Source organism: Saimiri boliviensis, chromosome 1, assembly GCF_048565385.1.
Source record: "Saimiri boliviensis isolate mSaiBol1 chromosome 1, mSaiBol1.pri, whole genome shotgun sequence".
Lineage (NCBI taxonomy): Eukaryota > Metazoa > Chordata > Mammalia > Primates > Cebidae > Saimiri > Saimiri boliviensis.
In genome coordinates this window covers 267642526-267667815 of record NC_133449.1, presented here as the reverse complement: position 1 = coordinate 267667815, position 25290 = coordinate 267642526, and the positions used below count along the sequence as shown (strand labels likewise).

General features: G+C 41.3%; 1 protein-coding gene across 6 annotated transcripts in view; it reads left to right on the top strand.

Annotated features, from left to right (window-relative positions):
- The window catches only part of RAI14 (retinoic acid induced 14), a 184481-nt gene that overhangs the window by 140373 nt on the left and 18818 nt on the right, over positions 1–25290 (top strand). For 5 of the 6 annotated variants that reach the window (XM_039467756.2, XM_039467748.2, XM_074386659.1 and 2 more), the window contains 7 exons: positions 4688–4776; positions 15711–15775; positions 19621–19678; positions 20716–20786; positions 23122–23228; positions 23910–24088; positions 24333–24361. In XM_039467756.2, coding sequence (XP_039323690.1) covers positions 4688–4776; positions 15711–15775; positions 19621–19678; positions 20716–20786; positions 23122–23228; positions 23910–24088; positions 24333–24361 — 598 coding nt within the window. The remainder of the gene's footprint in view (positions 1–4687; positions 4777–15710; positions 15776–19620; positions 19679–20715; positions 20787–23121; positions 23229–23909; positions 24089–24332; positions 24362–25290) is intronic. The other variant, XM_074386658.1, reaches the window with a different exon arrangement.

The window sequence follows — 25290 nt, the reverse complement described above, 5'->3', positions numbered from 1 at the left end:
ATCAAGTAATAGCCATGTGCCTGTAATCTCAGCTACTCAGGAGGCTGAGGCAGGAGAATCACTTGAACCTGGGAGGCGGAGGCTGCAGTGAGCTGTGATTGCGCCATTGTACTCCAGCCTGCGCAACAGAGCAAGACTCCATCTCAAAAAAAAAAAAAGAAAAAGAAAGGAACTATTTACAAATATGTGACTAGGTTAAGGGAAACCAGTAAGGTTGGGAATGCTGCCCTGGATTCTGGCAACAGTGGGAATCTATTTCTACTCTTTTTTTTTTTTTTTTGAGACAGAGTCTCACTCTGTCACCAGGTGCCAGGCTGGAGTGCAGTGGCGCAACCTCGGCTCACTGCAACCTCCGTCTCCCGGTTCAAGCAGTTCTCCTGCCTCAGCCTCCCAAGTAGCTGGGACCACAGGCGCGCACCACCACGCCCAGCTAATTTTTTTGTATTTTTAGTGGAGACGGGGTTTCACCGTGTTGGCCAGGATGGTCTCGATCTCTTGACCACGTGATCCGCCCGCCTCGGCCTCCCAATATTTCTACTCTTGACCTGAAGGAGAAAGGAAGCACAGCTGCAGCTATGGTTTTGGGAGAGCCAGCTTGCAGAGCTGTGGCCTTCACAGAGGAAGGCAGCCACTGCCAAGGCGTGGCCAGGGAAGGAGGGGAGGAGATGACACCCTGAACTCTTTCATCATTCTCACTGGGCAAGCCCAACCAGGAGCCAATGCACAGGGCAGCCATTTGGCTGCAGTTCATTGGGGGACAGCCTCTGGGCCACAATCCTGTAGATAAAGGCAGGGGCAGACCTGGAGAGGCAGAGAGAGTGCACAGCATTAGTGACTGTCTCCCCAGGAGCAGACTTGCAGGCTGTGTTTCCTGGCTTTGCTTCCATTTCCCAGAAGTGCATACCCAGTGAGAGGAATGATGATACACAGTGGAGTCCCTTGTCTGGAGAAACAAATCATGCACTTCTAGCTCAAATGATCAGTTTTTGCCTTTCCTGCTTTTCAGAATCACTCCTGCCTGTGTATTTTAGAAAGCAGAGCAGACGTTTTTGTGTGACATCAGAACACAACAAACACCTGGATGTTAGAGTTTTCCTGCAGAAACACCTTGAAATAATGTTTAATTGAATCACATGAACTAGCAATGGTTTTGCTAGCAGAAAATACAGTATTAGATGCATGCAGTATCAAATCAAAGCCAGGAATATCTGTCTTTATAAAATGAGCTGTTTCTAGTCATTTGTATTTGTTTGTACTTTGTCTGTTTTATATGTAAGAGCAGTAAGTGATACAGCTTTAGGTAAAACACATGAAGAGAAAATAATGAATTAGAAAAAGACTATCATTCTGTTTTCTCAGCAGGACACAAGCATTCTGAAGAATAATTGTTGGAAAGTCCCCAGAATAGAGAAAAAAAGTCACTTCTTGTTCAGATTCTCAATGAGCAAGGCAGGGCAAAATAAAATCTCTCGCTATTACACACAATTAAAGCATTATGCATAGAAGCTTTAACTGCATCCCTCAGTAACATTTGTTTTAGCCATCAAATATATCAATTTAGGTTGGTATCAGGAATTTTCTTTTACAAAGCCGTATCTAAGAAAATTCTCTCGTGGGGCTGGAAATTGAGTGCAGCTTTCCAGCACCTCACTTCTGCCTTGTAATGATCGTGGACCTTCCAAGTGAGATCCTGCAACTCTGCATTTCCCAGATCATTCGTAGAATATCATATAATGTTGGTCAGACTGCATTTACCAATGTACAGGAGTGGCTTACCATAATACTTCACTATCAGATGGTCTGCACTTCCAACTGCCCATAAATAGACTGTTAATCCAGAGTTAATCCAAGAAGCCTCAGAGTAGAAAAAATAAAAATAGCGCATGGGGAAGGGGATTGGTAACTAGAAGGGGCACATGGAGAACTTCTGGGGTGCTAGCAGGAGCTATGAAGAAGGTTTTGGGGGTCTCTGACCTACCGAAACCAGCTTGGTCGAGAGACCGCCACCCAGGTGGCGCTGAAGCTATCTGAGAGGCAGACACCCAAATAGCACAACAGTGCATCTATCCTGGGGACCAACAGCCTGAGAGCCTCTGGGGCTGCCAGCTCTCCAGGCTGAAGGCCCCCAGCAGATTCTCACCCATGTATGTAGTTGCTCTTAGACAGGTTATTCTTATTAATACACAGGTGCTCTGCATTTACTTATAACTCAAGAATAGACCAAGTAAGCAGCTGTTACCCACCTGCCACTAACTACAGACTAAAAGCTATCCTCCAAAGAGGAGCCATGGGGGCAAAGTAAACTGAATGTTTCTCAACACTGATCACATTCTGTTTCTTGATTGGTATAAAGGCAAAATATTTCATTTGTGAAAATTTAGCAAGCTATATTATATGTGTAGCTTTCTTTACATGTTTTACTTCAATCAAAAGTTAAATATAGATAAATTGATTGGGGTGTGTATATGCACATGTACAGTAGACACTTTCTGGCCTGTTTATCTTTAGAATGGGATGTGGCTACTGTCTTGTTTAGATACCTTTGATTTAGTTTTCCTCTTGTCATAGGAGATGGTCGGAGACATTAAGAAGCTAAATATTAATCAATTTTAGGGCTTAGTAATCCAGCGGCATTTCAGTTAGTATCCCTAAACATACAATTCAATAACTGAAGAGACTCCATATTCCCAAGAGCAATTAATTATGTTACATGTACTATTACAAAGGCTGGGAAACTTTTAGAAACCTTCTACCAAGATTAATAAAAGACTTACTGCTTAAAGGTGAACTTACTATAAAATGAAGCCATCCCAACAATGTTGAGAAGTGGAGGAATTATTGTACTGCTAATACAGTTTGGTGAAGCTACATTGAATCAGGAATTCCATTTAAATAAGTCACTGTGGCTGGGTGCAGTGGCTCACACCTGTAATCCAGCACTTTGGGAGACCAAAGCAGGTGGATCACCTGAGGTCAGGAGTTTGAGACCAGCCTGGCCAACATGGTGAAACCCCATCTCTACTAAAAATACAAGAATCAACTGGGTGTGGTGGCATACACCTGTAATCCTAGTTACTTGGGAGGCTGAGGCAGGAGAATCGCTTGAACCTTGTAGTGAGCCAAGATCATGCCACTGCACTACAGCCTTGGTGACAGAGTGAGACTGTCTCAAAAAAAAAAAAAAAGAAAAGAAATTTTTTTAAAAAGTCACTACACTCTCAAATCATTACATGCACTCAAAGTTTTACTGTTAGGTGAAATCACTTATAAAATAAATTTTGACTGTAAATAGATATTACACATAGATTGCTGCACAAAATACAGAAATAGTCGCTGCGAATAGAGCCAGGTAGGCTAAAATAATAGAACATTAGAGCCAGGGAAACCATTAAAAATTATTTGACTTGATCCCCAACCTTTGCAATGGAGAGAATTTAGGTACAGAGAGGTGAAAATGACTTTCTAAAAACACACAGATAATTATGTTATGGCTGATTTGCAACTAGTACTGAAGTATTCCTATTTGTTGATCTGTCCCCCTCACTCAGCCAAATTATTAAGAGAAGAGGTCTGGAATCAGACCAACTTGGGTTTAAATATCAGCTCTGGGACTTTCCAGTTGAATGTTACCCTGGGCTTCAATGACAGATCCTACCGGTTCGAGAAAATTACGTGGGCATTAATTCGGAGGTACAGACACTGAGGGACTTCATGAGAGGCATCCTGAGGGCACCTCCTTAAAACACGACTGAGACAGGAGAAGAACTAGAAGGCTCATTCACCTCTCTACAGGAGAGCAACTGAGAGAAAGGAAATCTGGCCAAATCTTGCAGCCGTCTTGGTCTCTGGGCCTGACAGCCCAGTGGAATTGTGCTTTGCTTCTTTGTGCATGCAAAAGTGCTCTTCACCCCAGGATCTGCAGGGATGATTGACTTGGCATTTGGATGTTACCCTTTCCTCAAATTCCCAATCTAAACATGCTGATCATGGTTCATGCTCCCAAGTGTCATTGAGTTCTGGAGTCTTAATGGTGGTATTTCTCTAATGCTATTTGCACCATAGTATAGACACCTGACATCTAATGGAGAAAGTAATAGAACTCACCTTAAAGAGCTGTCATAGGAATGAAAAACAATGCATAAAAGCGTGTGGTCAGATGCTTGACCCACATTGGACACTTATCAAATGTTGCACGCAACTATTGTTACTCAGTTACAACTCAACAGTGGGCATTGAGTTGTCCAAAAACCTGGCCACTGTTTGACTTAGATAAGATTTTCTTTTTAGAGCATATCATTTTAAAACGGTAAAATAGCTATGGTGAAAACACTAGACAACAGGAAAACATTGATAAAGATATACTACTTAGAAATTCAGTCTAGTTGGAACTTTCTGATTTGTTTCATAAAGGACAAATATATGGCTGAATCTGACTTTTTTCAAGCCTGGTCTTTGGGATTGGAAGACCAAACTCCTGTTCCATCACTTAACTAAAGCTGTCAATGGGCCAATTATCAGACCATCCTGAGCCTCTGTTTCCGCCTCTTTAAAATGAGGTTGATGATAATGCCTAGTCAGTGGGTTCTTGTGGAGCTCAAGGAAGAGAAGAAAAAAAGAAAAAACTTTGTTGGAGATGAACATTAAATAGTACAAATTTTAAGGAGATTCTGTTTACTTCTCTTTCCAGTTTTCATCTTGCAGCTGCAAAAGGACACGTGGAATGCCTCAGAGTCATGGTTACACATGGTGTGGATGTGACAGCCCAAGATACTACCGGTATGTGGTTTTTAATCTCATAAGCCAGCAGGCCAGCACTGGATGAGGTATCAAAAGGTGATACATATTCATTGTTGAAAATTTAAGGCCAGGTGCAGTGGCTCATCCTGTAAATACAGCACTCTGAGAGGCTGAGATGGGTGGATCACTTGAGGCCAGGAGTTCAAGGCCAGCCTGGCCAACATGGTAAAACCCCATCTCTACTAAAAATTTTTTAAAAAAAGCCAGGCATGGTGGCATGCACCTGTAATTCCAGCTACTCAGCTACTCAGGAGGCTGAGGCACGAGAATCACTGGAACCCAGGAGGTAGAGGTTGCAGTGAGCTAAGACTGCCACTGCACTCCAGTCTGGGCAACAGTACAAGACTCTGTCTCAATAATAATAATAATAATAGTTAGAGTCTACAGATAAAATTTAGAGTCCAAAAGAAGAAAAGAGAATCACTTCCAATAACTAGACTCTGACATGGTTTCGTTATATAACTACTTCTGTGTTTTCATCTTACGTGTGGTTAGTCAACTAGAGACTGTATGCTTCTTATCCTCATTTTTTATATTCTAAGATTATATGTGTAGACCAAGAAATCGCCCCTAATTTTTGTTTTTATGAATCATAGTGTGAGGTGATGAATGGAGTGAGTTACTCAGGAGCTCATTTCATCAGCTGAGATAGGCTTTGTAGATAGAAGCCTTGATCTTCATCTGAGCCAGCTGCCCACAATTCTCACCCCTTACTGTACTTCAGAGCATCCAGTTTACCTGGGAACTTGAAGGAAGGGAAAAGAGAATGAACAGTACACACACACACACACACACACACACTACACTACACTACACTTGATCTTCTGAGATTCAGATTCCATTTTCTGGATGTTGCCAGTCAACTGGTTTTTTTTTTAAAGCTCCCCGGGTGATTGATTCTAATGTGAAGCCAATGTTGACAAATGATGAAGAAGGCAAATGGAGAGAAAAGACAGTGTAGTCTTATCTTGTATAAAACACTGTCCTATAAGAAAGAGCCCCTGGGGACTCCAGCTTGGGATTCTGCCCTTGCTGGCCACCCCAAAGGACCAAAGCAACCACCGATGGCTTTCCATTTCCCTATTGCACTTGGGAATTTTTGGTTTCTAATAGGTTGTTATTAGTGTTTACCGGGATACAAAATCAGCCTTACTCCATTGCCTTTATCTGGGCTTTTCATGAACCTGTAATGGACCCTCTCCTTTTCTCCCACCCCCAAAATTGGCCTCTTCAGACTAGTCATCTTGGGGAATCAGCCAGGAATGCTATTATTACTCAAAATAAGGTTGGAAACCGGTTTAGAATTGTTTTCATTGTTTGTGGACCTAAAAGAATCTCAGTGGTTGGGAATCTTTATCCTTTGAGGATAGGTTGTTTTTTTTTGTTTTGTTTTAAGGGCAAACCAAGAGCCCTAAAAAAATTTGATGTCAAGTCAGGTAAATGATGTGTCAAACTGGTAAAACCATTTTTGGTCAAAAATAGGGAGTGATTGAAATAACAGAATGATTTTGCTGAGCAGTTCCACAGACTGTTCCAAAAATATTTTGAGAAATGGCAACATCAGTAGAGGGATAAATGGTTTCCTTATGTAACTGCCTCGAGGGAAATACTAATTTATGTTGTTCTAATTAAAGTCATTTTTAATCTCAAGACTCAGTTATTGTGTTTGTTTTTAAAGTTAATTGTCATTACTCTTAAAGTTAAGTCATAAAACCACATAGTACAGTATGATTTGCTAAAATACTGCTAATGAGATGTATGTCCGCTTAAGGAAGGGAAATTTCCCTCTAAGAAACTCATAATCTGAAAGCATTAGCTCAGAGTGAATAAAGTGGTATATTGTAGAGTTTTGTTTCATTGTACTTGATGTTAAGAAATGGATTAGACAGGACTGTAGTTATTTTCAGCATAACCAAAATCTTCCCTTACCTCTTTTTATTATAGAGAAAAATAAGTTGGGTTTTTTTTTTTTGTTTTTGTATTTAAGACGGAGTCTCACTCTGTTGCCCAGGCTGGAGTGCAATGGTGTGATCTCTACTCACTGCAACCTCTGCCTCTCGGGTTCAAGCAATTCTCCTGCCTCAGCCTCCTGAGTAGCTGGGATTATAGGCACCTGCTACCACACCCAACTAATTTTTGTATTTCTGGTAGAGATGGGGGTTTCACCATGTTGGCCAGGCTGGTCTTGAACTCCTGACCTCAGGTGATCCAGCTGCCTCGGCCTCCCAAAGTGCTATGATTATAGGGGTGAGCCACTGTGCCCAGCCAAAGTAAGTTTTTTAAAAATACATGCTCATTGTAGAAAAGTTGAGAAATACAGTAAACTATAAAGAAGATAACTCATGTTCCTACTCCTATCAGAAAGAAAAAAAATTTATTTTATTGTATTTCCTTCCAGATTTTCCCAATACATTTTTACATGCCTGAGATCACATTATATAATAAATTCTGTATCCTACTTTTAATTTAATAAATATCCCACCAGTTTCATTTACCCCATTAAAGGCTCTTAAAAAAAAAGAAAGAAAGAAAGAAAGAAAGAAAGAAGTGTAGTTCTTTGTGGCCCTATCACACCATGTGGGTAGAGCTCATATTTGCTATGAGAGCCCTAACCTGGTTCCTGAGAGGCTGGTGCAGTGCTGGGCAGGAAAACTGCCCCAGAGCAGTGCCCACTTCCTACAGACTAAGATGCACCATCTCTAAGCAGCAACAATGGAGGGGGCACTGCAGACACAGCCTGGATATTTCCCAGGATTGGTCAGTGGGAACCAATTGAAATTGGTGGGATCCACATCCCTTTGTGGCCACAGGATATTCCATGGGTTGAAGATGTCTCAGAGTTTCCATCGCTTCCCTCTCACCTAACATTTTTAGCCATGATGTTAAGCACTTCGGTCCTTGGGCTTTGTTTTGCTTTGGTCTGAATGAGATACCAGCTTCTTCCCATGCTTTCTTGAAATCATGCAAAGAGAACACAGGAACAAGAGAAGAACACTGCATGGAAAAAAGACATCTAGAAAAATGCTTCTCAATTTTTCTGTCCCAATAAACAGCTAAAATTGTAATGGCTTTTTATTGCCCATGCCTGTGTCTTACCTGTTGGCTCTCATACCCATCTGCTTACTCTCCCTCTCAAGAAAGCATATCTGAATACAAGGGAGGAATGAGCCTGCATGAGCAGCAATGCTTTTGTGGTCATCACTAGTCCTAAACATTTGTTGTGGTGGTTAGGGGATGGATTAAATGGCTTAACTTTTACAGGTATTGTCTTTTCAGTGAACCTACCTTAAGTTTTGCCATATTATTACTGAGATGCAGTCACCTTCAATCTCAAGACCCAGTGAGAACTGCTACAAAGATATGTTGCCATAAATCATCCTACATTGTAGAAACTTTGAAAAACAAAACACACACACGACTACTTTTCAAGATCTATTACACTGGCTCTTTTTATCCATGATTTAGGTCTACAGGATACTCAAATTGGTATAGTTTCCTACTTTTTAAACTTTTGACTGGATTTAAGTTATAGAAACAAGAATCTATAAGCATTTTTAAAAGCTATCTTTCTGGCTAGGTGCAGTGGCTCACACCTGTAATCCCAGCACAGGAGGCCAAGGCAGGCAGATCCCAAGGTCAAGAGATAGAGACCATTCTGGCCAACATGGTGAAAACCCGTCTCTACTAAAAATGCAAAAATAAACTGGGCTTGGTGGCACATGCCCGTAATCCCAGCTACTCAGGAGGCTGAGGCAGGAGAATCACTTAAACCTGGGAGGCTGAGGTGGCAGTGAGCCAAGATCAAGCCATTGCACTCTAGCCTGGCAACAGAGTGAGACTATCTAAAAAAAAAAAAGGCTCTTTCCATATGAAATGCTTGGAAGTCTGAGAATTTTTATGGATGTTTTACAAGCAATTTTGGGAGCAAAATGATATCAGAAGATAAGGCTTTGGATGTGGCCATAGTCCAGCATCAACAGTCATGTCATTTTAGATAGCCTTGAAGTTTGAGGCTTAAATGAGATGGTTGGTATGGGCATCTTAGCAGTGTCAGGCTCACGTAAGTGCTCGCTGTATATCCCTACTGTATTATCATGATTGTTGCTACTCCACCCACATCATGTTTATCATCTTGTACATATTGGGCTTTTGAAAAGTTTTTACATCTTTAAAAAAAAAAAATTATTTCCAGTGACCACACCAACTGTTGTCATTCTACAAATCAAAAAAGAAAATTCAAAGGAAATACTTAAGAACATGACTTAATGTTTTTGATTTCTGGATTTTCCCCCATGCCCCTTTAAAAAAAAAAAAAAAAGATGAAATCTCGCTCCGTCACCCAGGCTGGAGTGCAGTGGCACAATCTTGGCTCACTGCAACAACCTCTGCCTTCCAGGTTCATGTGGAAGGCAGCTTCCCAAGTAGCTGGGATTACAGGCATTCCCTGCCACACCTGGCTAATTTTTTGTATTTTTAGTAGAGATGGGGTTTCACTCTGTTGGCCAAGCTGATCTCAAACTCCTGACCTTAAGTGATCTGCCCACCTTGGCCTCCCAAAGTTCTGGATTACAGGCACGAGCCACTGTGCCTGGCCTCCCCCTATTTCTTAATTGCTAGTTTGCCAACTAGCACCACAGGCATAGCGTGATCAGATGGGAAAATCAGCTCCCAGACTCACTGGACCATCTCTGAACTAGACTCACATTGTGTGTCTGGCATTTTTCATTGCTTGTTGTTCTTGTTCTTCATCGTGTTAGGAATAGGCAGGAGTAGTAAAATTGACTCCTGGGTTTTTTTTAATTTTTTTTTTTTAATGCTTGCATTTAGCACCCTGGAGTATAGGATTAAATAGAAGCATTGCCGCAGGCATAGCTTTCAGACTCCCTTTATTAACAAGCATATACATCAGACACTATGTGATAGAGTTTCTAAATAAGAGGGACTTAAACAAGATAGCATGGTATTTCTCTCAGGTGAGTCCCATACTGGTAAGGCAGCTCTGCCCCACACCTTGGGGACCTGGGCGCCTCACCTTGTTGCTGTGCCATCTATGGTGTTACTGGGTCCCAGTGGTCCAGGATGACCCCCCAGAGCCTGTGTCCCAGCAGAAGAAAGAGAAAGGCGAGTGTGGCCCGCACACTGCACCTACATATTTCCACCCAGATCCACTGATGCACAGAAAGTGGTCTGTAGCCACATCTGGCTTTATGGGTAGCTGGGAACTTCTGGGCAGCCATTTTTCCAGTTAAGAATGAAAGGTTTTGCTGTAGAAGGAGCTAGAAACAGAGATTAAAGGATGATTTGCAGTTTCTGTTCCACTCACATCTTGAGTGTTCTCTGATCCTTTTGCACACTTGACTTTGCTAATAAAACTTCTTTTCTTAGAAAAGAAAAGAGATTTAGGAGAGTGAGAGGCTCAGATATGAAAATATGAATCCTTAGAAGGAGGAAAACTGGTGAGCCCATACTCATCCCTTGCATCTCCAGGTGCTGGTTTCGCTTTGGTTTTGATTTTGGGGTGGCCTTTTCTTCCATGATGCCCTTTAATCCCACTCAAATTTGACACTGTGTGAAGGCACAAAAGATAGTATTCACCCTAAAACTCAGGCACTTTAGAATATGTGGTGTTCTCAAATATAACTGCAATAAATTCATGATTTATGATAATATATTTGCTATTAACTCGTGTGTGGAGAGGTCAAAAGGGCCAACCATATATTATGATCAGCATAAGTTGGCCATGAGAATATTTCAGTATCTTTTTTTTTTTTTTTTTTTTTTTTTGAAACAGAGTCTCACTCTGTCACCCAGGCTGGAGTGCAGTGGCGTGATCTCAGCTCACTGCAACCTCTGCCTCCAGGGTTTGAGTGATTCTCCCATCTCAGCCTCGTGAGCAGCTGGGATTACAGGCATTTGCCGCCACACCCCACTAAGTTTTGTAATTTTAGCAGAGATGGGGTTCCACCATGTTGCCCAGGCTGTTCTCAAACTTCTGGGCTCAAGTGATCCACCCATCTCAGCCTCCCAAAGTACTGGAATTACAGGTGTGAGCCACCATACCTATCTGGCCATGAGAATATTTCCAATGATACTCATAGGCCAGGCACGGTGGCTCATGCCTGTAATCCCAACATTTTGAGAGGCTGAGGCAGGAGGATCACTGGGGCCCAGGAGTTCAAGACTAGCCTGAACTCTGTCTCTATTTTTAGAATAAAATAAAATTTAATACACCCAAAAGCATCTTTTGTGTCTATGTAAAACACTATGCACGTCTCTTTTTTTTTTTTTTTTTTTTTTTTCCTGACAGAGTTTCACTGTGTCCCCCAGTCTGGAGCCCAAGTGATCTTCCCACCTCTCAGCCTCCTAAGTAGCTGGGACTACAGGCATATGCCATCACACCCAGCTAATTATGTATTTTTTTGTACAGACGGTGTTTTGCCATGTTGCACAGGTTGGTCTTGGAGCTCCTGGGCTGAGATCCACCTGCCTCGGTCTCCCAAAGTGCTGGGATTATAGGTGTGAGCCATCGTGCCTGGCCTCAGATCTACATTGTACTTTTAAAATAAGGAGAACCTAAGGGGTAATTTCACATTGGTAAGAATGGTCATTAAAAACAAATATTTCACAATCAGATTTTCTCTCTGCTGGAAGTACGACAAGGTGAATGGACTTGGGCTTCATTCATAGAACCTGATGTGAAGATGAGGCTTTCTAAAAATAATGTGTTTAAATATAGTTAAAATTGTAAATTATAAAACAATTTATACTTTGTTCTTTAGACATATTCTGCATTCTGAAACTCTGATTTTTAAGAAAATATTTTAAACCTTATCAGTTGAGGGTCATTTAATGATCTTTATTTTTAAATGTTTCTATATTATGATCTGAAACTATTTAAGAAACAGTTTTTTTTTTTTTTTTCTTGAAAAAGAGTCTTGCTCTGTCCCGAGGCTGCAGTGTAGTAGCACAATCTCAGCTCAATGCAACCCCCACCTCCTGTCTCAGCCTCCCTAGTAGCTGAGATTGCAGGCGTGCACCACCATGCCCAGCTATTTTTATTTTTAGTAGAGACAGGGTTTCACTGTGTTGGCCAGGCTGGTCTCAAACTCTTGACCTCATGATCTACCCACCTCTGCCTCCTAAAGTCTTGAGATTACAGACTGTGCCCAGCCAGAAATAGTTTATTTCTAACTATTTAAGAAACATTCACCTTTTGGTATTTGTTAGCCATATCTTTGTATCCTATGATTTCACTGATTTTAACATTTTTCACATATACGTGAAAAGTATCTTCATAGGCCCATTGATGATTCCTCTATGATATTACTTAATTCTTCCTCTTTTTTCCAGTGGTCTTAAGAATTGAATACATGCTCATGGTCTGAGGTAGTTGTAGGGAAAGGTGCCCTATGGCCAGAGCAGAGCAGCTGGGCTCTTCTACTCAGACAGCCTTGAAGTAACAGGATTCTTAGACTACCTGTTATAGTCCAAGACTCTTGATTTATAAATATCATTAGTCTTTTATTTGCAGGCAGAATTCTGCTGGAATGCACTTAAATTAGAATTGCCCTTGTTATTTGCCCATAAATTGCTTCCTGATACTCTAGACAGATCCACAGATATATGGCAGCCAGAGATGCATTGTCTCATCAGGGTTGGATTCTGTCACTAACATAATATGTTGTCCAGATAATTTTGCATTTGGAAAGAGAATTTTGTGTTAATATTTGCAATGAGAGATATCTTACTTCAGTGTAATAGTGGTCAGGTGATGACGCATCATCGGATTTTGATACTATTTTTAGTGAAAAATACTTTAATGCCGCTTGTTAGAAAAACATCACAGGGCTAGGAAATAAAAGCATTTTTGCTTCTGCAGAAACCTGGCACCTATTCCAGTTCTTACTAGAAAACTTACTCAAAGTAAAAAGAAAACCTGTTATTTTACGATAAGTTGTTTACGTCTCCCAACCATCTTGTCTTTGGAGAGCTGTGTCTTTTTCCATTGGGTGCTACTTAGGCAGAGCAGCTATTGCCCACAGCAGGGACAAGTTAATGCATCACATGCACAACATAAACAGTCTCCAGCTTAAAATCAGGACGTGTTCCAAAAGCTCATTTTTAAGGCATTTGTTTAAAACTCACAATGTGCTTATCCGTAGAAACAGTGGTGTAAGTGATGGTTGGAGGGCCAAGCTACTCCACCAAAACCTATTTAATGCATCATGTAACTAAACTTATACAATTATGCTTCATACACCCTGGAAGGAGGGATCTCATATAATAGCAGGAAGAAAAGGAAGAGAAAATCTTTGTCTTCTTACTTCCAAGAATCTCTTTTCCTTTATTTTTAAATTTTGTGCATCCTCTTCCTTTTGGGAAAGGACAGAGGGATTCCTGTCTCTCAGTATCTCGTGCTGATGAAACAACTCTCCCTGACACCTACCCTAGAAATTTCTCCATACAGCTGAACTCAAAATAGAAGGAATCGGATCCTTTGACTTTACACATTTTTGTGCCATTAACCATAGCCCTGTGGCCCACTTAATTTTTAAATACAGTGTTTCCTAGCTATATGATTCTCTGATTAGTGGATTTCTGGTCAGTGTTACAAAGTAAAGACTGATTTAGAAAAGAAATGAGGCCGGGTGTGGAGGCTCATACCTGTAATCCCAGCAGTTTGAGAGACTGAGGTGGGTGGATCACCTGAGATCAGGAGTTTGAGGCCAGCCTGGCCAACATAGTGAAACCCCATCTCTACTGAAGATACAAAAATTAGGTGGGCATGGTGGCATACACCTGTAACCCCAGCTACCCAGGAGACTGAGGCAGGAGGATCGCTTGAACCTGGGAGGCAGAGGTTGCAGTGAGCCTAGATCATGCCCCTGCACTCCAGCCTGGGTGACAGAGTGATACTCTCTCTCAAAAAAAAAAAGTATTTGGGGCTTGGGCCACCATATAAAGAAATTGTTGTTCAGGAGTTGTGGGTCATGCTTGTAATCCCTGTACTTTATGAGGCTGAGGCAGGAAGATTGCTTGAGGCCAGGAGTTTGAGATTACTTGAGCAACATAGCGAGACCCCCATCTCTACCAAAATTTAGCCAAGGGTAGTGGCGTGCACCTGTGGTCTCAGCTACTAGGGAGTCTGAGGCAGGAGGATCACTGGAGCTCAGGAGATTTCAGCTACAGTGAGCCATGCTTGTGCTATTCCACTCCAGCCTAGGCTTCAGAGTGAGACTGTGTCACACACAAAAAAATTGCTCCTCCAAGTTAGTGGTTCTGATGAACTGGTGTGATTGTCACATTTGGACCTCTACTGGATAGGGGCCAGCCTAACATTCTGTACTGCATGGGATAACCACCCACAGCAGTTACTCAGCTTAACAGATCAATGATGCAGAGGTTGAGAACGTGCCTTAAGCATGTCCTAAAGTATGGGCATTATCTACAGGTGTTATATTTGGTCCAATTGCTTGGGAAATCCAGGATTAAGAGTTTACAGGTAGTGCTCGACTTACGACCACGGTCGTAACACGATTTGATCGTAAGTTGAGTAGGCTATATGTACAGTTGAAATGGTGCACACGGAGATGGTAGTGCTTCCAGAAGCTGGTCCGCACTGTCGTACACCCAGCTGGGCAACGTTTGCGCTGCCAGACGCGGAGCAGTCGTGGCTAGCGATCATGGTCGTAAAATCGAATGGTTGTAAGTTGCATAGGTCGTAAGTCGATCAATACCTGTACTAGATGTGCTGGGTTGTCTGGCAGTGGTCAGGTTCTCCACTCTGACCCTTTCCCTAGGTCCCCCAATCCAGACATTTGAAATTAGCATACTTTCTAATTCAGATGAACAGGAATGTATTGAGAGCCTATTGTGCAGCAGCAGTGTTGGTGATACTAGAGATATAGCAGGGAATCAACAGGGGTTCCTGTCCTCACTGGGCTTACATTCTCATATGGGGAAAAACAGTTAACTATATAAGTGTGTGTCTGTATAGAGAAATAAAGCATGGAGTGGGGATAAAAGAGTTGGGGAGAAATTGGAATTTGAAACAAGAAAGTCAGGAAAAATCTTGTTGAGAATTTTACAACTCTCATCTTTCTTTATATAAGAATTTTGAAAATCAGAAAACTCCAGATAATTTCCATTCAGGACTGGAGTACACTGAGAGGAAACGGAACTGAGATGTCAGGAGTAGGGGCTGAAGTGTGTGGATCTTTGATGTATTCTGCTGGCTTGTGGGTTTCTTTCCTTGGATTCCTCAGCCTGTGCTGGGCGTAGCCTGGCATGGATCTTGTGGACACAGAATATTTGGCAAACATATTGAAGCTGAAAGCAGAGCTGCTGAGCTGCATTATCATGAGTCCACTACAGGCGTCTACCCTGGAGCTGCTTTGCACCCCGAGAGAACAGCAGTCGGAGCCTGTGAATATCATCCAGTAGGTGGGATGGGGGATGCTCGATTCTCCTGCTCTCAAGAATAACAGTTCCAGCCCTGGCACAGTAGCTCACACCTGCAATCCCAGCACTTTGAGAGGCCAAGGCAGGAGGATCGCTTGAGCTCAGGAGTTTAGACCAGCCTGGGCCACATGGCAAAACCTCATCTCTACAAAAAATATGAAAATCACCCAGGTGTGTTGGCATGCACCTGTAGTCCCAGCTCTTTGGGAGGCTGAAGTGGGAGAATCACTTGAGGCCAAGAAGTTGAGGCTGTAAAGAGCCATGATCACATCACTGTATTCCAGCCTGGGTGACAGAGTGAGACCCTGTCTCAAAAAAAAAAAAAAAACCACAGTTCCATCTTTTTTGGAGAACAATTAATTTCCTTGTAGCTGCCTTCTCACAGATAAGAAAAATATTTTTTAAAGTGTGGCCTTTTTTTTTTTATTATTATTTGAAAAAAATCCATTTAGGACACAGCGCCTTACACCTTGCAGCCAAGAACAGCCACCATGAATGCATCAGGAAGCTCCTTCAGGTAAGGTGGTGACAACTTAGAATTATAAATGTTTCAGTTTTACAATTTAAAAGTAATCTTCTCTGTGAAAGAACAAACACACCCTCCATACACACTCCTGTAAATACTGTCCCAAAGCCTGTGTTTCCTAAGAAGCTTCATGATTGAAATGATAGCCAAGGGTAAGATTGTTTCCATAGCAACTCCACTGGAAGAGAAGAGGCTCTAATCAAAACTGGAGTGTCTTTTTTGGGATCCAGCCTTTTTCTCCCCTTTATTTGGTTTCTCCTTTTCTTTGTTGAAGGACTTACGCCCTCTAAATATCAGTTTCTAAGCCGCTGGAGATTCTTACCACACAGGATCTCCAGTATCCTAGTATTGTTAAATCATCAGTAGAATGTAGCTCTTCTTTGAGAAGCAAAATTTCAACCATTCTTTCCTTATATGTAACTTGATGAGCTTTAGTTCTTGGGTTTTGTTTAAGTCCTTGGTTTTATTCTTTATAATTTTAAGCCAACTCCCTGGTTCATAATCTTGCCAGGAAGTTTATAACGATCCCTTAAAATGACGACTTCTATAACTCTTTAAAGATGAATATGTAATGAACTCCCAATAGCCGTCCATGCGGTAACATCCAGTTGATGCAAGCTGGCTGTTCTCAGGAGCAGCATAGAGCAATAAAATACGTGTTTGGTTGTACTGTCTGTTCTGTTGAGCTGTTGTCTTGGCCTCCACAAGCACTATTTAGGACCCAGCATCTTGCTTTAATTTGGCTTTGAAATTCTAATGCAGAAATGTGGTCACATTCTTCAGCTTGTCCTGCTCTGTTGATCACACAGCTTCTTTCTTGCGTTATGTGATGCAAGCTACTGCCAGTTCCAAGAATGCTTAACCTTAGCAGGTCTTTGAAGCTAAATTCAAGAAAAATAGATCAATGTCTGTGATGTCATATTATGAGGCTTCTCTCTGAAGACAATTAAAATAGAACTTTTCTTCCCTGCCTTCTCTGGGACCAAACACTACGGATAAGTGAAAATCATTGCTCAAGTGCTCTGCCTCCATACCCTTGGCCCTACCTCAATTTTTAAGTAATTTATTTATGTTTGAAATCTCCATTCCCATTCTGGCTTGGCTATCCAGACTTTGCATCTGGCTCTGATTTTAAGGAAGAATTAACCTGACAAGCTGGATGTTCTCATGGGCAAGAACCAGATATTCTAGTCTCTAATGTAATCTTATATCTGGTTATGCAAATGGATTGGTTTTTCTTCGGAATCTTTGAAGCCTTTAAAGAGTTCCTTGTGCTGTTTTAAAATTAGGCCAAAGCATGGCAAGTCGTAACTTAATCTCCATTCTTCTTACCACGGAAGGGCAGACATTTCACTAGAGTAGTAGTGTGCTATTACCTCCTCTAACTGCCAAACCATCCAAATTGTTCTTCTTCCTGGATGGTGGTTAAAACCTCAGCCGTGTCCTCCTGTTGGGCTGCTTTCCCAGGTCCTGTTCCTCTTTGCTCTCTAGCTAGTTCTTCACCTCTTGTCTCAGTAGCAGAGGCTCTCTGTGCTGAGATCCCCATCACCTGCTGCCCCCAACTGCTACACCCTCTGCATTTACAGATCTCCCTGGCCTCTCCAGGCCTCTGCTCTTAACTTCCTGTCTGCTGGAGCCATTTCCCCTCTCCAGGGGCAACCAATGTAAAGTTCTTCCTTCTCACGGCAATAAGCACAAATAGAGCCTTGTGAGATTCTTCAAATTCAAATGAGCTCTTTCAGGCCAGGCGTGGTGGCTCACGCCTGTAATCCCAGCATTTGGGGAGGCCAAGGCAGGCAGATCACCTGAAGTCAGGAGTTCAAGACCAGCCTGGCCAAGATGGTGAAACCCCATCTCTACTAAAAAAATACAAAAATTAGCCGGGCATGGTGGTGCATGCCTATAATCCCAGCTACTTGAAAGGCTGAGGCAGGAGAATCACTTAAACCTGGGAGGTGGAGGTTGCAGCGAGCCAAGGTTTTGCCACTACACTCCAGCCTGGGCCATAGGGTAAGATTCCATCTAAAAAAATAAAAAACAGAAAACAAATGAGCTGTCTCCCTCCTCGAACCCCCAGCTATTCCTCCCACCCTTTCTCATACCATGTTTCCTGGGTACTGTGCATGATGTCAAACAGTGACAAACAGCTGTCCCTATCCCAGTGGAGCTCCCAGTCTGATAAATAATCTACAAGTAAACATTACAGATTGCACAGCAGTACGAAGGAAGCTAATGGGTTACTGTGAGAGAGGAATGAGAAGCGGAGGTTCAGGGAAGACCTCATAAAGGAGGTGATATTTAAGCTGAGACCTCCCAAGGATGCAAAGAGCCAAGAGGAAAGTGTTCTATGCAAATGGAACGATGTGTGCAAAGGGCCTGAGGTAGAAAGGTGCTGGCCAGGGAGTGAAGAAAGCCAGTGTGTGAGCCTGGAGCAGAGTAAGTGTGGAGGAAAAGTAGCGCAGGATGTGGGGCCTTGCTATGTCATCATGGGCTTGACTGCAGATCATCGTAAGTACAGCATGGAACTGTGGAGGGCTTTTAAGTAGACAGCGATGGTCACTGTGTTTAAAAGAGCATTATAATTGTTCAGAGAATTGATAAAAAGGGGGAAAATGCAGAACTGGGGAGACCCTCCAGGAGGTTACCTTAGCTGTTCAGGTGAGAAGATGCTGTCTCAGACAAGGATGCTGGGAACAAGAAAAGGAAGAGGGCAGGTCGGAGGTGAGTTTTGGGGAAACAAAATTAACAAGACCCCCCTCCCACTGGGGAGGGGGGATGGGGAGGAGGGGAAGAAGAGGAGGAGGATCAAAGCTGAATCACTGGTTGACAATGATGCTGTTGATGAAGAAGATGGTAGTCCAGGCTGGTCATGGGGGAGGGGAAGCCAGAGATTTTAGCTGGGCTACCTTTGAGGTGCTAACCTGGCCTGTCTAGGTTTGAATCTTGGCTCGGCAGATTTACTGCCACTTGAGCAAATTATCAACTTTTTCGTGCCTCTGTTTCTTCATCTGAAAGTGGGCGTAATGATAGTATCTACCTCGGGTCGTTAGAGGACCTGAAGCAGTTCTTTGAACAATGCCTGGCACGTGAGAGCTAATACATAGCACTTACTGTTGTACTGTTGGGATCTTGGCATTTGGAAGTCACTAGCATCCATTCTTCTAGTTAGTATTTCAGGTCGTGGGTGTGGAGTAGCTTACCCGGAAGAGAGCTCAGAGGAAGAGCACTGAGGAGCCCTGGGGGTTTCTGTTTGGCTAGAGGAGGAGCGGCAAGAGGAAAAGCAGAATAGGATGAGCCAAGCAAGGCTCTAGGAGCTGAGAGGTTGGAGAGAGGAAGACAGAAATGTTTACTGTCATTGGAAACATGAAGGTTGTTGGTGACCTCGACCAGGGCCATTTCCTTGGACTCAAAAGGGGACACCCAACTGCAGTGGTTTCAGGAGTGAATGGAGATGGGGGAGCATGGTCTGCACGTGGGTCATCCTTAAGAGAAAGCTGGTTTTGTGAAGGGGGTCAGAAAGGGCAGGCGATGGAGGAAAAGACAGGATCAAGATGAGAGAACTAGAGCATGTCTTTTAGCTGGTGGGGTGCTGGAGTGATGATGGAAGGAGAGGACAGATAGGTGAAGCAGCGAAGAGTGGGAGAGTTTGCCTGTCCCAAAGACATGAGTCCCCTTCCCCATAGGATACTGTAGATTCCTGGAGCACAGCAGTTGGGGCTTATTTATGTTTATAGTCTTCCCAATAAGTCACATCATACCTTGCAGGAAAAGTCTGAACTGAATAGAATTGTTGCAGCATATTTTATTATATGGATGTATTTATTTTTGTCTTATAGTCTAAATGTCCAGCCGAAAGTGTTGACAGCTCTGGGAAAACAGCTTTACATTATGCAGGTAACTTTCATTCTCCTTTTTGTCTTCTTCTGCCATGAGAAACACTAACTTTATCCTTATTCGAGCCATTAACCTTCCATACTATTCCTGGGGTTCTTTTCTGCCATCATTTCTAGACATTCCCATTTTACTCCATTTGTAAAATATGCAGAGTTTTACCGAGACGGACACCTAGAATTCATCAGTTGCCTTGCCACCCAACCACTGAAAATTATCACGATTAATATATTTTAACTAATTTAAGATTGCTTTTCAAACTAAGATATTCATAGACACTTGTAGATTTCAGGTAATGTGTGATACAGACTTTTTCATTTGAGGATTTTTATGAACATTAGTCAATTTTATTTACCAACATTTTAAGTACAGTTACACAACTTCAAGTGACAAACACTGACACTGAGCTATGAGTGATTAGATTTACACATGTGTTTTATTGCTAGTTGTGGAAAAGCTAAGTCCTGTGAAAAGCTGAATCAAATGTTTGCCTAAAGGCAACTGGCAGACATTGGCCTTAGGCCTGCATAACTCTGAAATTCTGAAATTAAGCAGTAATATAAAACACCGCTCACTCTTTTTTTTTTTTCTTCGAGATGGAGTCTTGCTCTGTTACCAGGCTAGAGTGCAGTGGTGTGATCTTGGCTCACTATAACCTCCACCTCCCGGGTTCAAGTGATTCTCCTGCCTCAGCCTCCCAAGTAGCTGGGACTACAGGCGCATGCCACCACGCCCGGCTAATTTTTGTATTTTTTTAGTAGAGACAAGGTTTCACCATGTTGGCCAAGGTGGTGTCAATCTCTTGACCTCATGATCCGTCTGCCTTGAACTCCCAAAGCACTGAGATTATAGGCATCAGCCACCACACCTGGCAAAACACCTCGCTCTTAACCGTCCTCACACTATTTCTCTTCAGTGCAACTAGAGCGAATACATGTAGAGTGGGTAGAACATCAACATTTCCTTCCTGAAGAATCTGATACCCCTGGTTGTGAGAATAACTGTGATTGGCTGTGGTGTTTCTATTTTCCTTCCTCCAGCAGCGCAGGGCTGCCTTCAAGCTGTGCAGATACTCTGCGAACACAAGAGCCCCATAAACCTCAAAGATTTGGTGAGTATCAGGTGGTCACTAGATATAAAGGTAGACGCTGGTTCCTAGAGCTCAGAGGGATACCTCTAGAGTCACTGAGACATTAAACCAGCAGTCCCCAACCTTTCTGGCACCAGGGAATGATTTGGGGGAAGACAATTTTTCCATGGATGGGGGTGGGGAGGGTTTCAGGATGAAACTGTTCTAGCTCAGATCATCAGGCTTTGGAGGGCACAACCTAGATCCCTCGAGTGCTCGGTTCACAAGAGGGTTCCTGCTCCTATGAGAATCTAGTACTGCTACTGATCTTATGGGTATTGATGCTCACTCACCTGCCACTCACTCCCTGCTGTGCAGGGGGTTCCTAACAGGCCACAGACTGGTACTGGTCTGCAGCCCCACTGGGCAAAATTCTATTGCTTTTCAACCTAGATTCTCTTCTGCAAAATGGATTTATGTATTATTCCTAACCCTTTTCCTATTTGCCCCAAGAATACTCGCTTGGGAAGTGCAGCATTTACCTCAAGATAACTTTGTCAGATAAAGAAATAGCTCACTTTTATTATTATTTTCACATCACTCTAGTATATAGACTTTGGAAACAAAAGACATCATTCTATTTAGAGCATCCTGTTTTTGGTAGTGTTATTTCCATGTGTAAAATATTATAATTTTTGATCGCCGAAAATGTCAAATCCTAGCAAATGTAGCATTCCTATGAGTGATGTTAATATCGTTCTCAAAGAACTGGCTGAAGATTCATTCGATGAATCCGATTTTTCTGAAATAGATGATTCTGACAATTCAGAGGATTCTGATGTTAGTTCTGTTTACAAATAACTCTAAGAACAGTTTTTATATTTTATTTTCACACTGAAAATCAGTCAGATTTGCTTCAGCCTCTAAAAGAGTGTATTTCTATAAAATTAAAAGAGCACTGGCAGAGAGCTGCATGGCTTTTTTCTCAACTGGGAAGAAGGTTAATTGGTTTCTAAAGCATTAGAAAAACATTTTGCAGCATGTATTTCCTAAATAGGTATATTTGTTTCTACGGCTATCCATGTTTTCTACCATCAGTGTAATTACAAATAAAACTTAATTTTTTCAATTAAAAAAAATAAAAAGTCCAAATAGAAATTTTACTACTTTCTTTCTGCACCCCATCTATCACCTTGAATACCTTCTAGGTAGAATCTCCCAACTTTGAAGACCGCCATTGGCTATTTTAACTTCACCAGGCTCTTTTGAGAATAAATTTATATACCTGTCACAATTTCATGTTACAGCGTGAGAACTGACACATATACACTTATACTTGATGGAGATTCTGTGAAGTGATGAGATATAATCTGTGAACAAATTCATATCCCTTGAATTTCCATACTTCCTAAGTAGAAAGTATTATAACTTCACAGAGATAATGCCCAGAAATCTGTCTGAAATTCTGCTCTCTGACAATACTCAGTCTTTAAGCAGCACTTGTATTTTTAAATAGCTGGATATATTATAACTTTTCTTTTCCCTTTGCCTGTTGAATGCTCCTACCTTAAAACTCACTGTCAATGGATTCGTAGGTTATATTCCAGGAAAAAGAAACAACAGAATAACAACTTCTCTTTATGTTTTGTGTTATTTGTGTCAGGCCTAAGATTACAGAAAATACCTATATATAGTCTTCTAGTATTTTTCATCATTTGTTTTATATTGTAATGTTTAAAAGTGTAATCCACCTGACATGGTTTGTATATGAGTTGGAGACCTAGATTTCCTTCTTCCCAAAGGCGTTGGAATTGTCATGACATATTATTCTTTCTATGCATCTCTTTATCTAGTCATGTGTTAGTAATAGACATAGGCTCTTGATCTGTATTATGTTTGATACCTAGCAAGATTACTAAAAAGCATACTTTCTGGGAAGAGTGGAATGGCAGGATATATAATCATTAGTGCACGGGGAAGAAGCTGCCTACAGGGCAGTGGGATCATCTGATGTTGTGCGAAGATTCGTCCTTCCTTTCTCCAGCACCATCCCTCAGTACACACAGTACACTTGCCTTGAGCCTTTACACACTTTGTGTTCTACCCTCTCTCACGATCACCCAAACAGTGATAGCCACGGGAACAAGCAGCCCAAGAAGCCAGAGCTGCTATGGAAAAGCTAGCATTCAGTGAAATTCCATAAGAAGAGTTGTACTGACATACACTTGTAGCTCTATAGGGACGCAGTATCAAGATGGACCAGATATTACATCAGCAGTCCAAGTCAGGAAAAGCATGTGCAAAGAACAGGGGCTGACTTTTGCAATTCTGGCATTTTGTGCCTGAGTTAAAATCTAAATCTGAATTTGTTTCCTAGGATGGGAATATACCGCTGCTTCTTGCTGTACAAAATGGTCACAGTGAGATCTGTCACTTTCTCCTGGATCATGGAGCAGATGTCAATTCCAGGAACAAAAGTGGAAGGTACCACAGAATTAGGCAGAAATCATGTGACTTCAGTGATATCCACATTCTGAGAGTATTTCAAAATATCACAGCTATATTTTGGATCATTTGCTATAAAGGGGTTTTAACTTCTTACCTTTTTTAAAGTTCTGCTGTTATTGATAATCAAGAATCTATGTTGACCTCAAAGCAATTTTCCCCAGACATCTGTGGACATCATTGCTGGCTAAGTCTGTGAGGAGACTATTATGTGCTAACATGAATAAGCAATTTCCTGTGACTTTCTATGCAAAATAAAATCAACCAGTTGGTTGGTTTGGAGAAATGGTCTTAGCAACGTGTATGTTATTTAAAGTGCTTGAGGTGAAAAAAGGATAAGATTCATGCCAGTCATATTAAATCCCATCACATTATGCCAAATAGTATAGAAGATTATGTTGTTTGACTAAATATGGTTTAATGTTTGGATTTAATCTGAAGTATTAAAAAAATGCCTAATTTCATCTTGATAGCATTCCACTTCGAATTCCCCAAAGATTAAGTGTAATCAAGGTTTAACTGCACTTAATCTTCTTTTGCCCTCTCTCTCTCTCTCTCTCTCTCTCTCTCTCTCTCTCTCTTTTTTTAAGACAACTGATTTCCCAGGAAAGAGTTTGCACGTTTTGTTGGTACTAATTTTGTGTCTCCCTTTTCCTTTAGAACTGCTCTCATGCTGGCCTGTGAGATTGGCAGCTCTAACATCGTGGAAGCCTTAATTAAAAAGGGTGCAGACCTAACCCTTGTAGATTCTCTTGGACACAATGCCTTACATTATTCCAAACTCTCAGAACATGCAGGAATTCAAAGCCTTCTATTATCAAAAATCTCTCAGGATGCTGGTATGTGAAAGAAAATAGCCAATGTTGTTTTAAATTTATCCACTCCATTTTCCCCAAAGGATAAAGGAATGTGTGCAATATGATATATTTTGTTATTCTTTTAAACATATTTTTGAAGAAAAATGGAGTGTTAAAAAATATTGTGTATGGTGTATGTGTGTGTATGTGTGTGTATCCCCCTACCCAAAGTGAATATGAATCATTATGGTTCTTATAATTCTTTTTTTCACTTTTTCCTCTTTAGATTTAAAGACCTCAACAAAACCAAAGCAGGTATTTATCTTTGGGGGAGGCTTTTATGTTTCATTTATGCTTGTGGGAATTCTGAAGTTCAGATTTAACCACTCCGTTCATATTTAACCACTCTGTGGTCCAATAGTAAAATAATAAAGACTGTATTAAAAATACTTAAAGATTGAAATATCTTTGAAATAAATGATTCATTGTTATAAGGTGGTAAAGGTTTTCTTAATAATTTGCTTTATTTCAAAAGCATGTAACTTTAAACTTGCTACTTACATGTTCATCTTTTTCTGAAATGTACTAACTCATACTTCCTATTGGTGTGAACATGTTTGATGTGGCTTAAACTCGCGACTGAATAACAATGTTATAAGTACTTGTAATATCACATGAGCTACAGACCTACAACCCAGAAAACGTTAGCTATTTAATGAAAATAAGAGAATTTAGCTTTTTCTTTTAATTAGGGTTTTTCTAGAATGTCATATAGTGTTACAAAAAGTAGAAATTGAGTTTGCCCTGTTATTATGTAGTTTTTTTCTAAAAATACATTGTCACTGTTTTTTGACGAACAGTGTATGTATGGTTGTTCTATTTATTTACACATCTAGGTTCTTGAAGAAATCATAAATAGCAAATATTCAATACTGAATATATGTGCTAACTGTAATACTTATCAATAACCTTCAAAACTGAAGTTATCCCTTTCCCTCATAGTCTCTTAAAAAGGAATGGAAATAATACAGAGGTGTGGAAAATACCACTGGTTTTCATTCATACAGAAAGCTAACTATGATTGTGTTCTGGATTCTAAATTGTGGTAGATGTCAACCTTACTTTGCCAGTTCTCCACACCAGCCTAATCTGGTTTTGTCTTTATGTGTTTTATTTTCTTGCTATTAAAGCATGGGCTGCTAAAAGAATACTTGGCGCATGCATATTATTTATGTTTGTAGCAG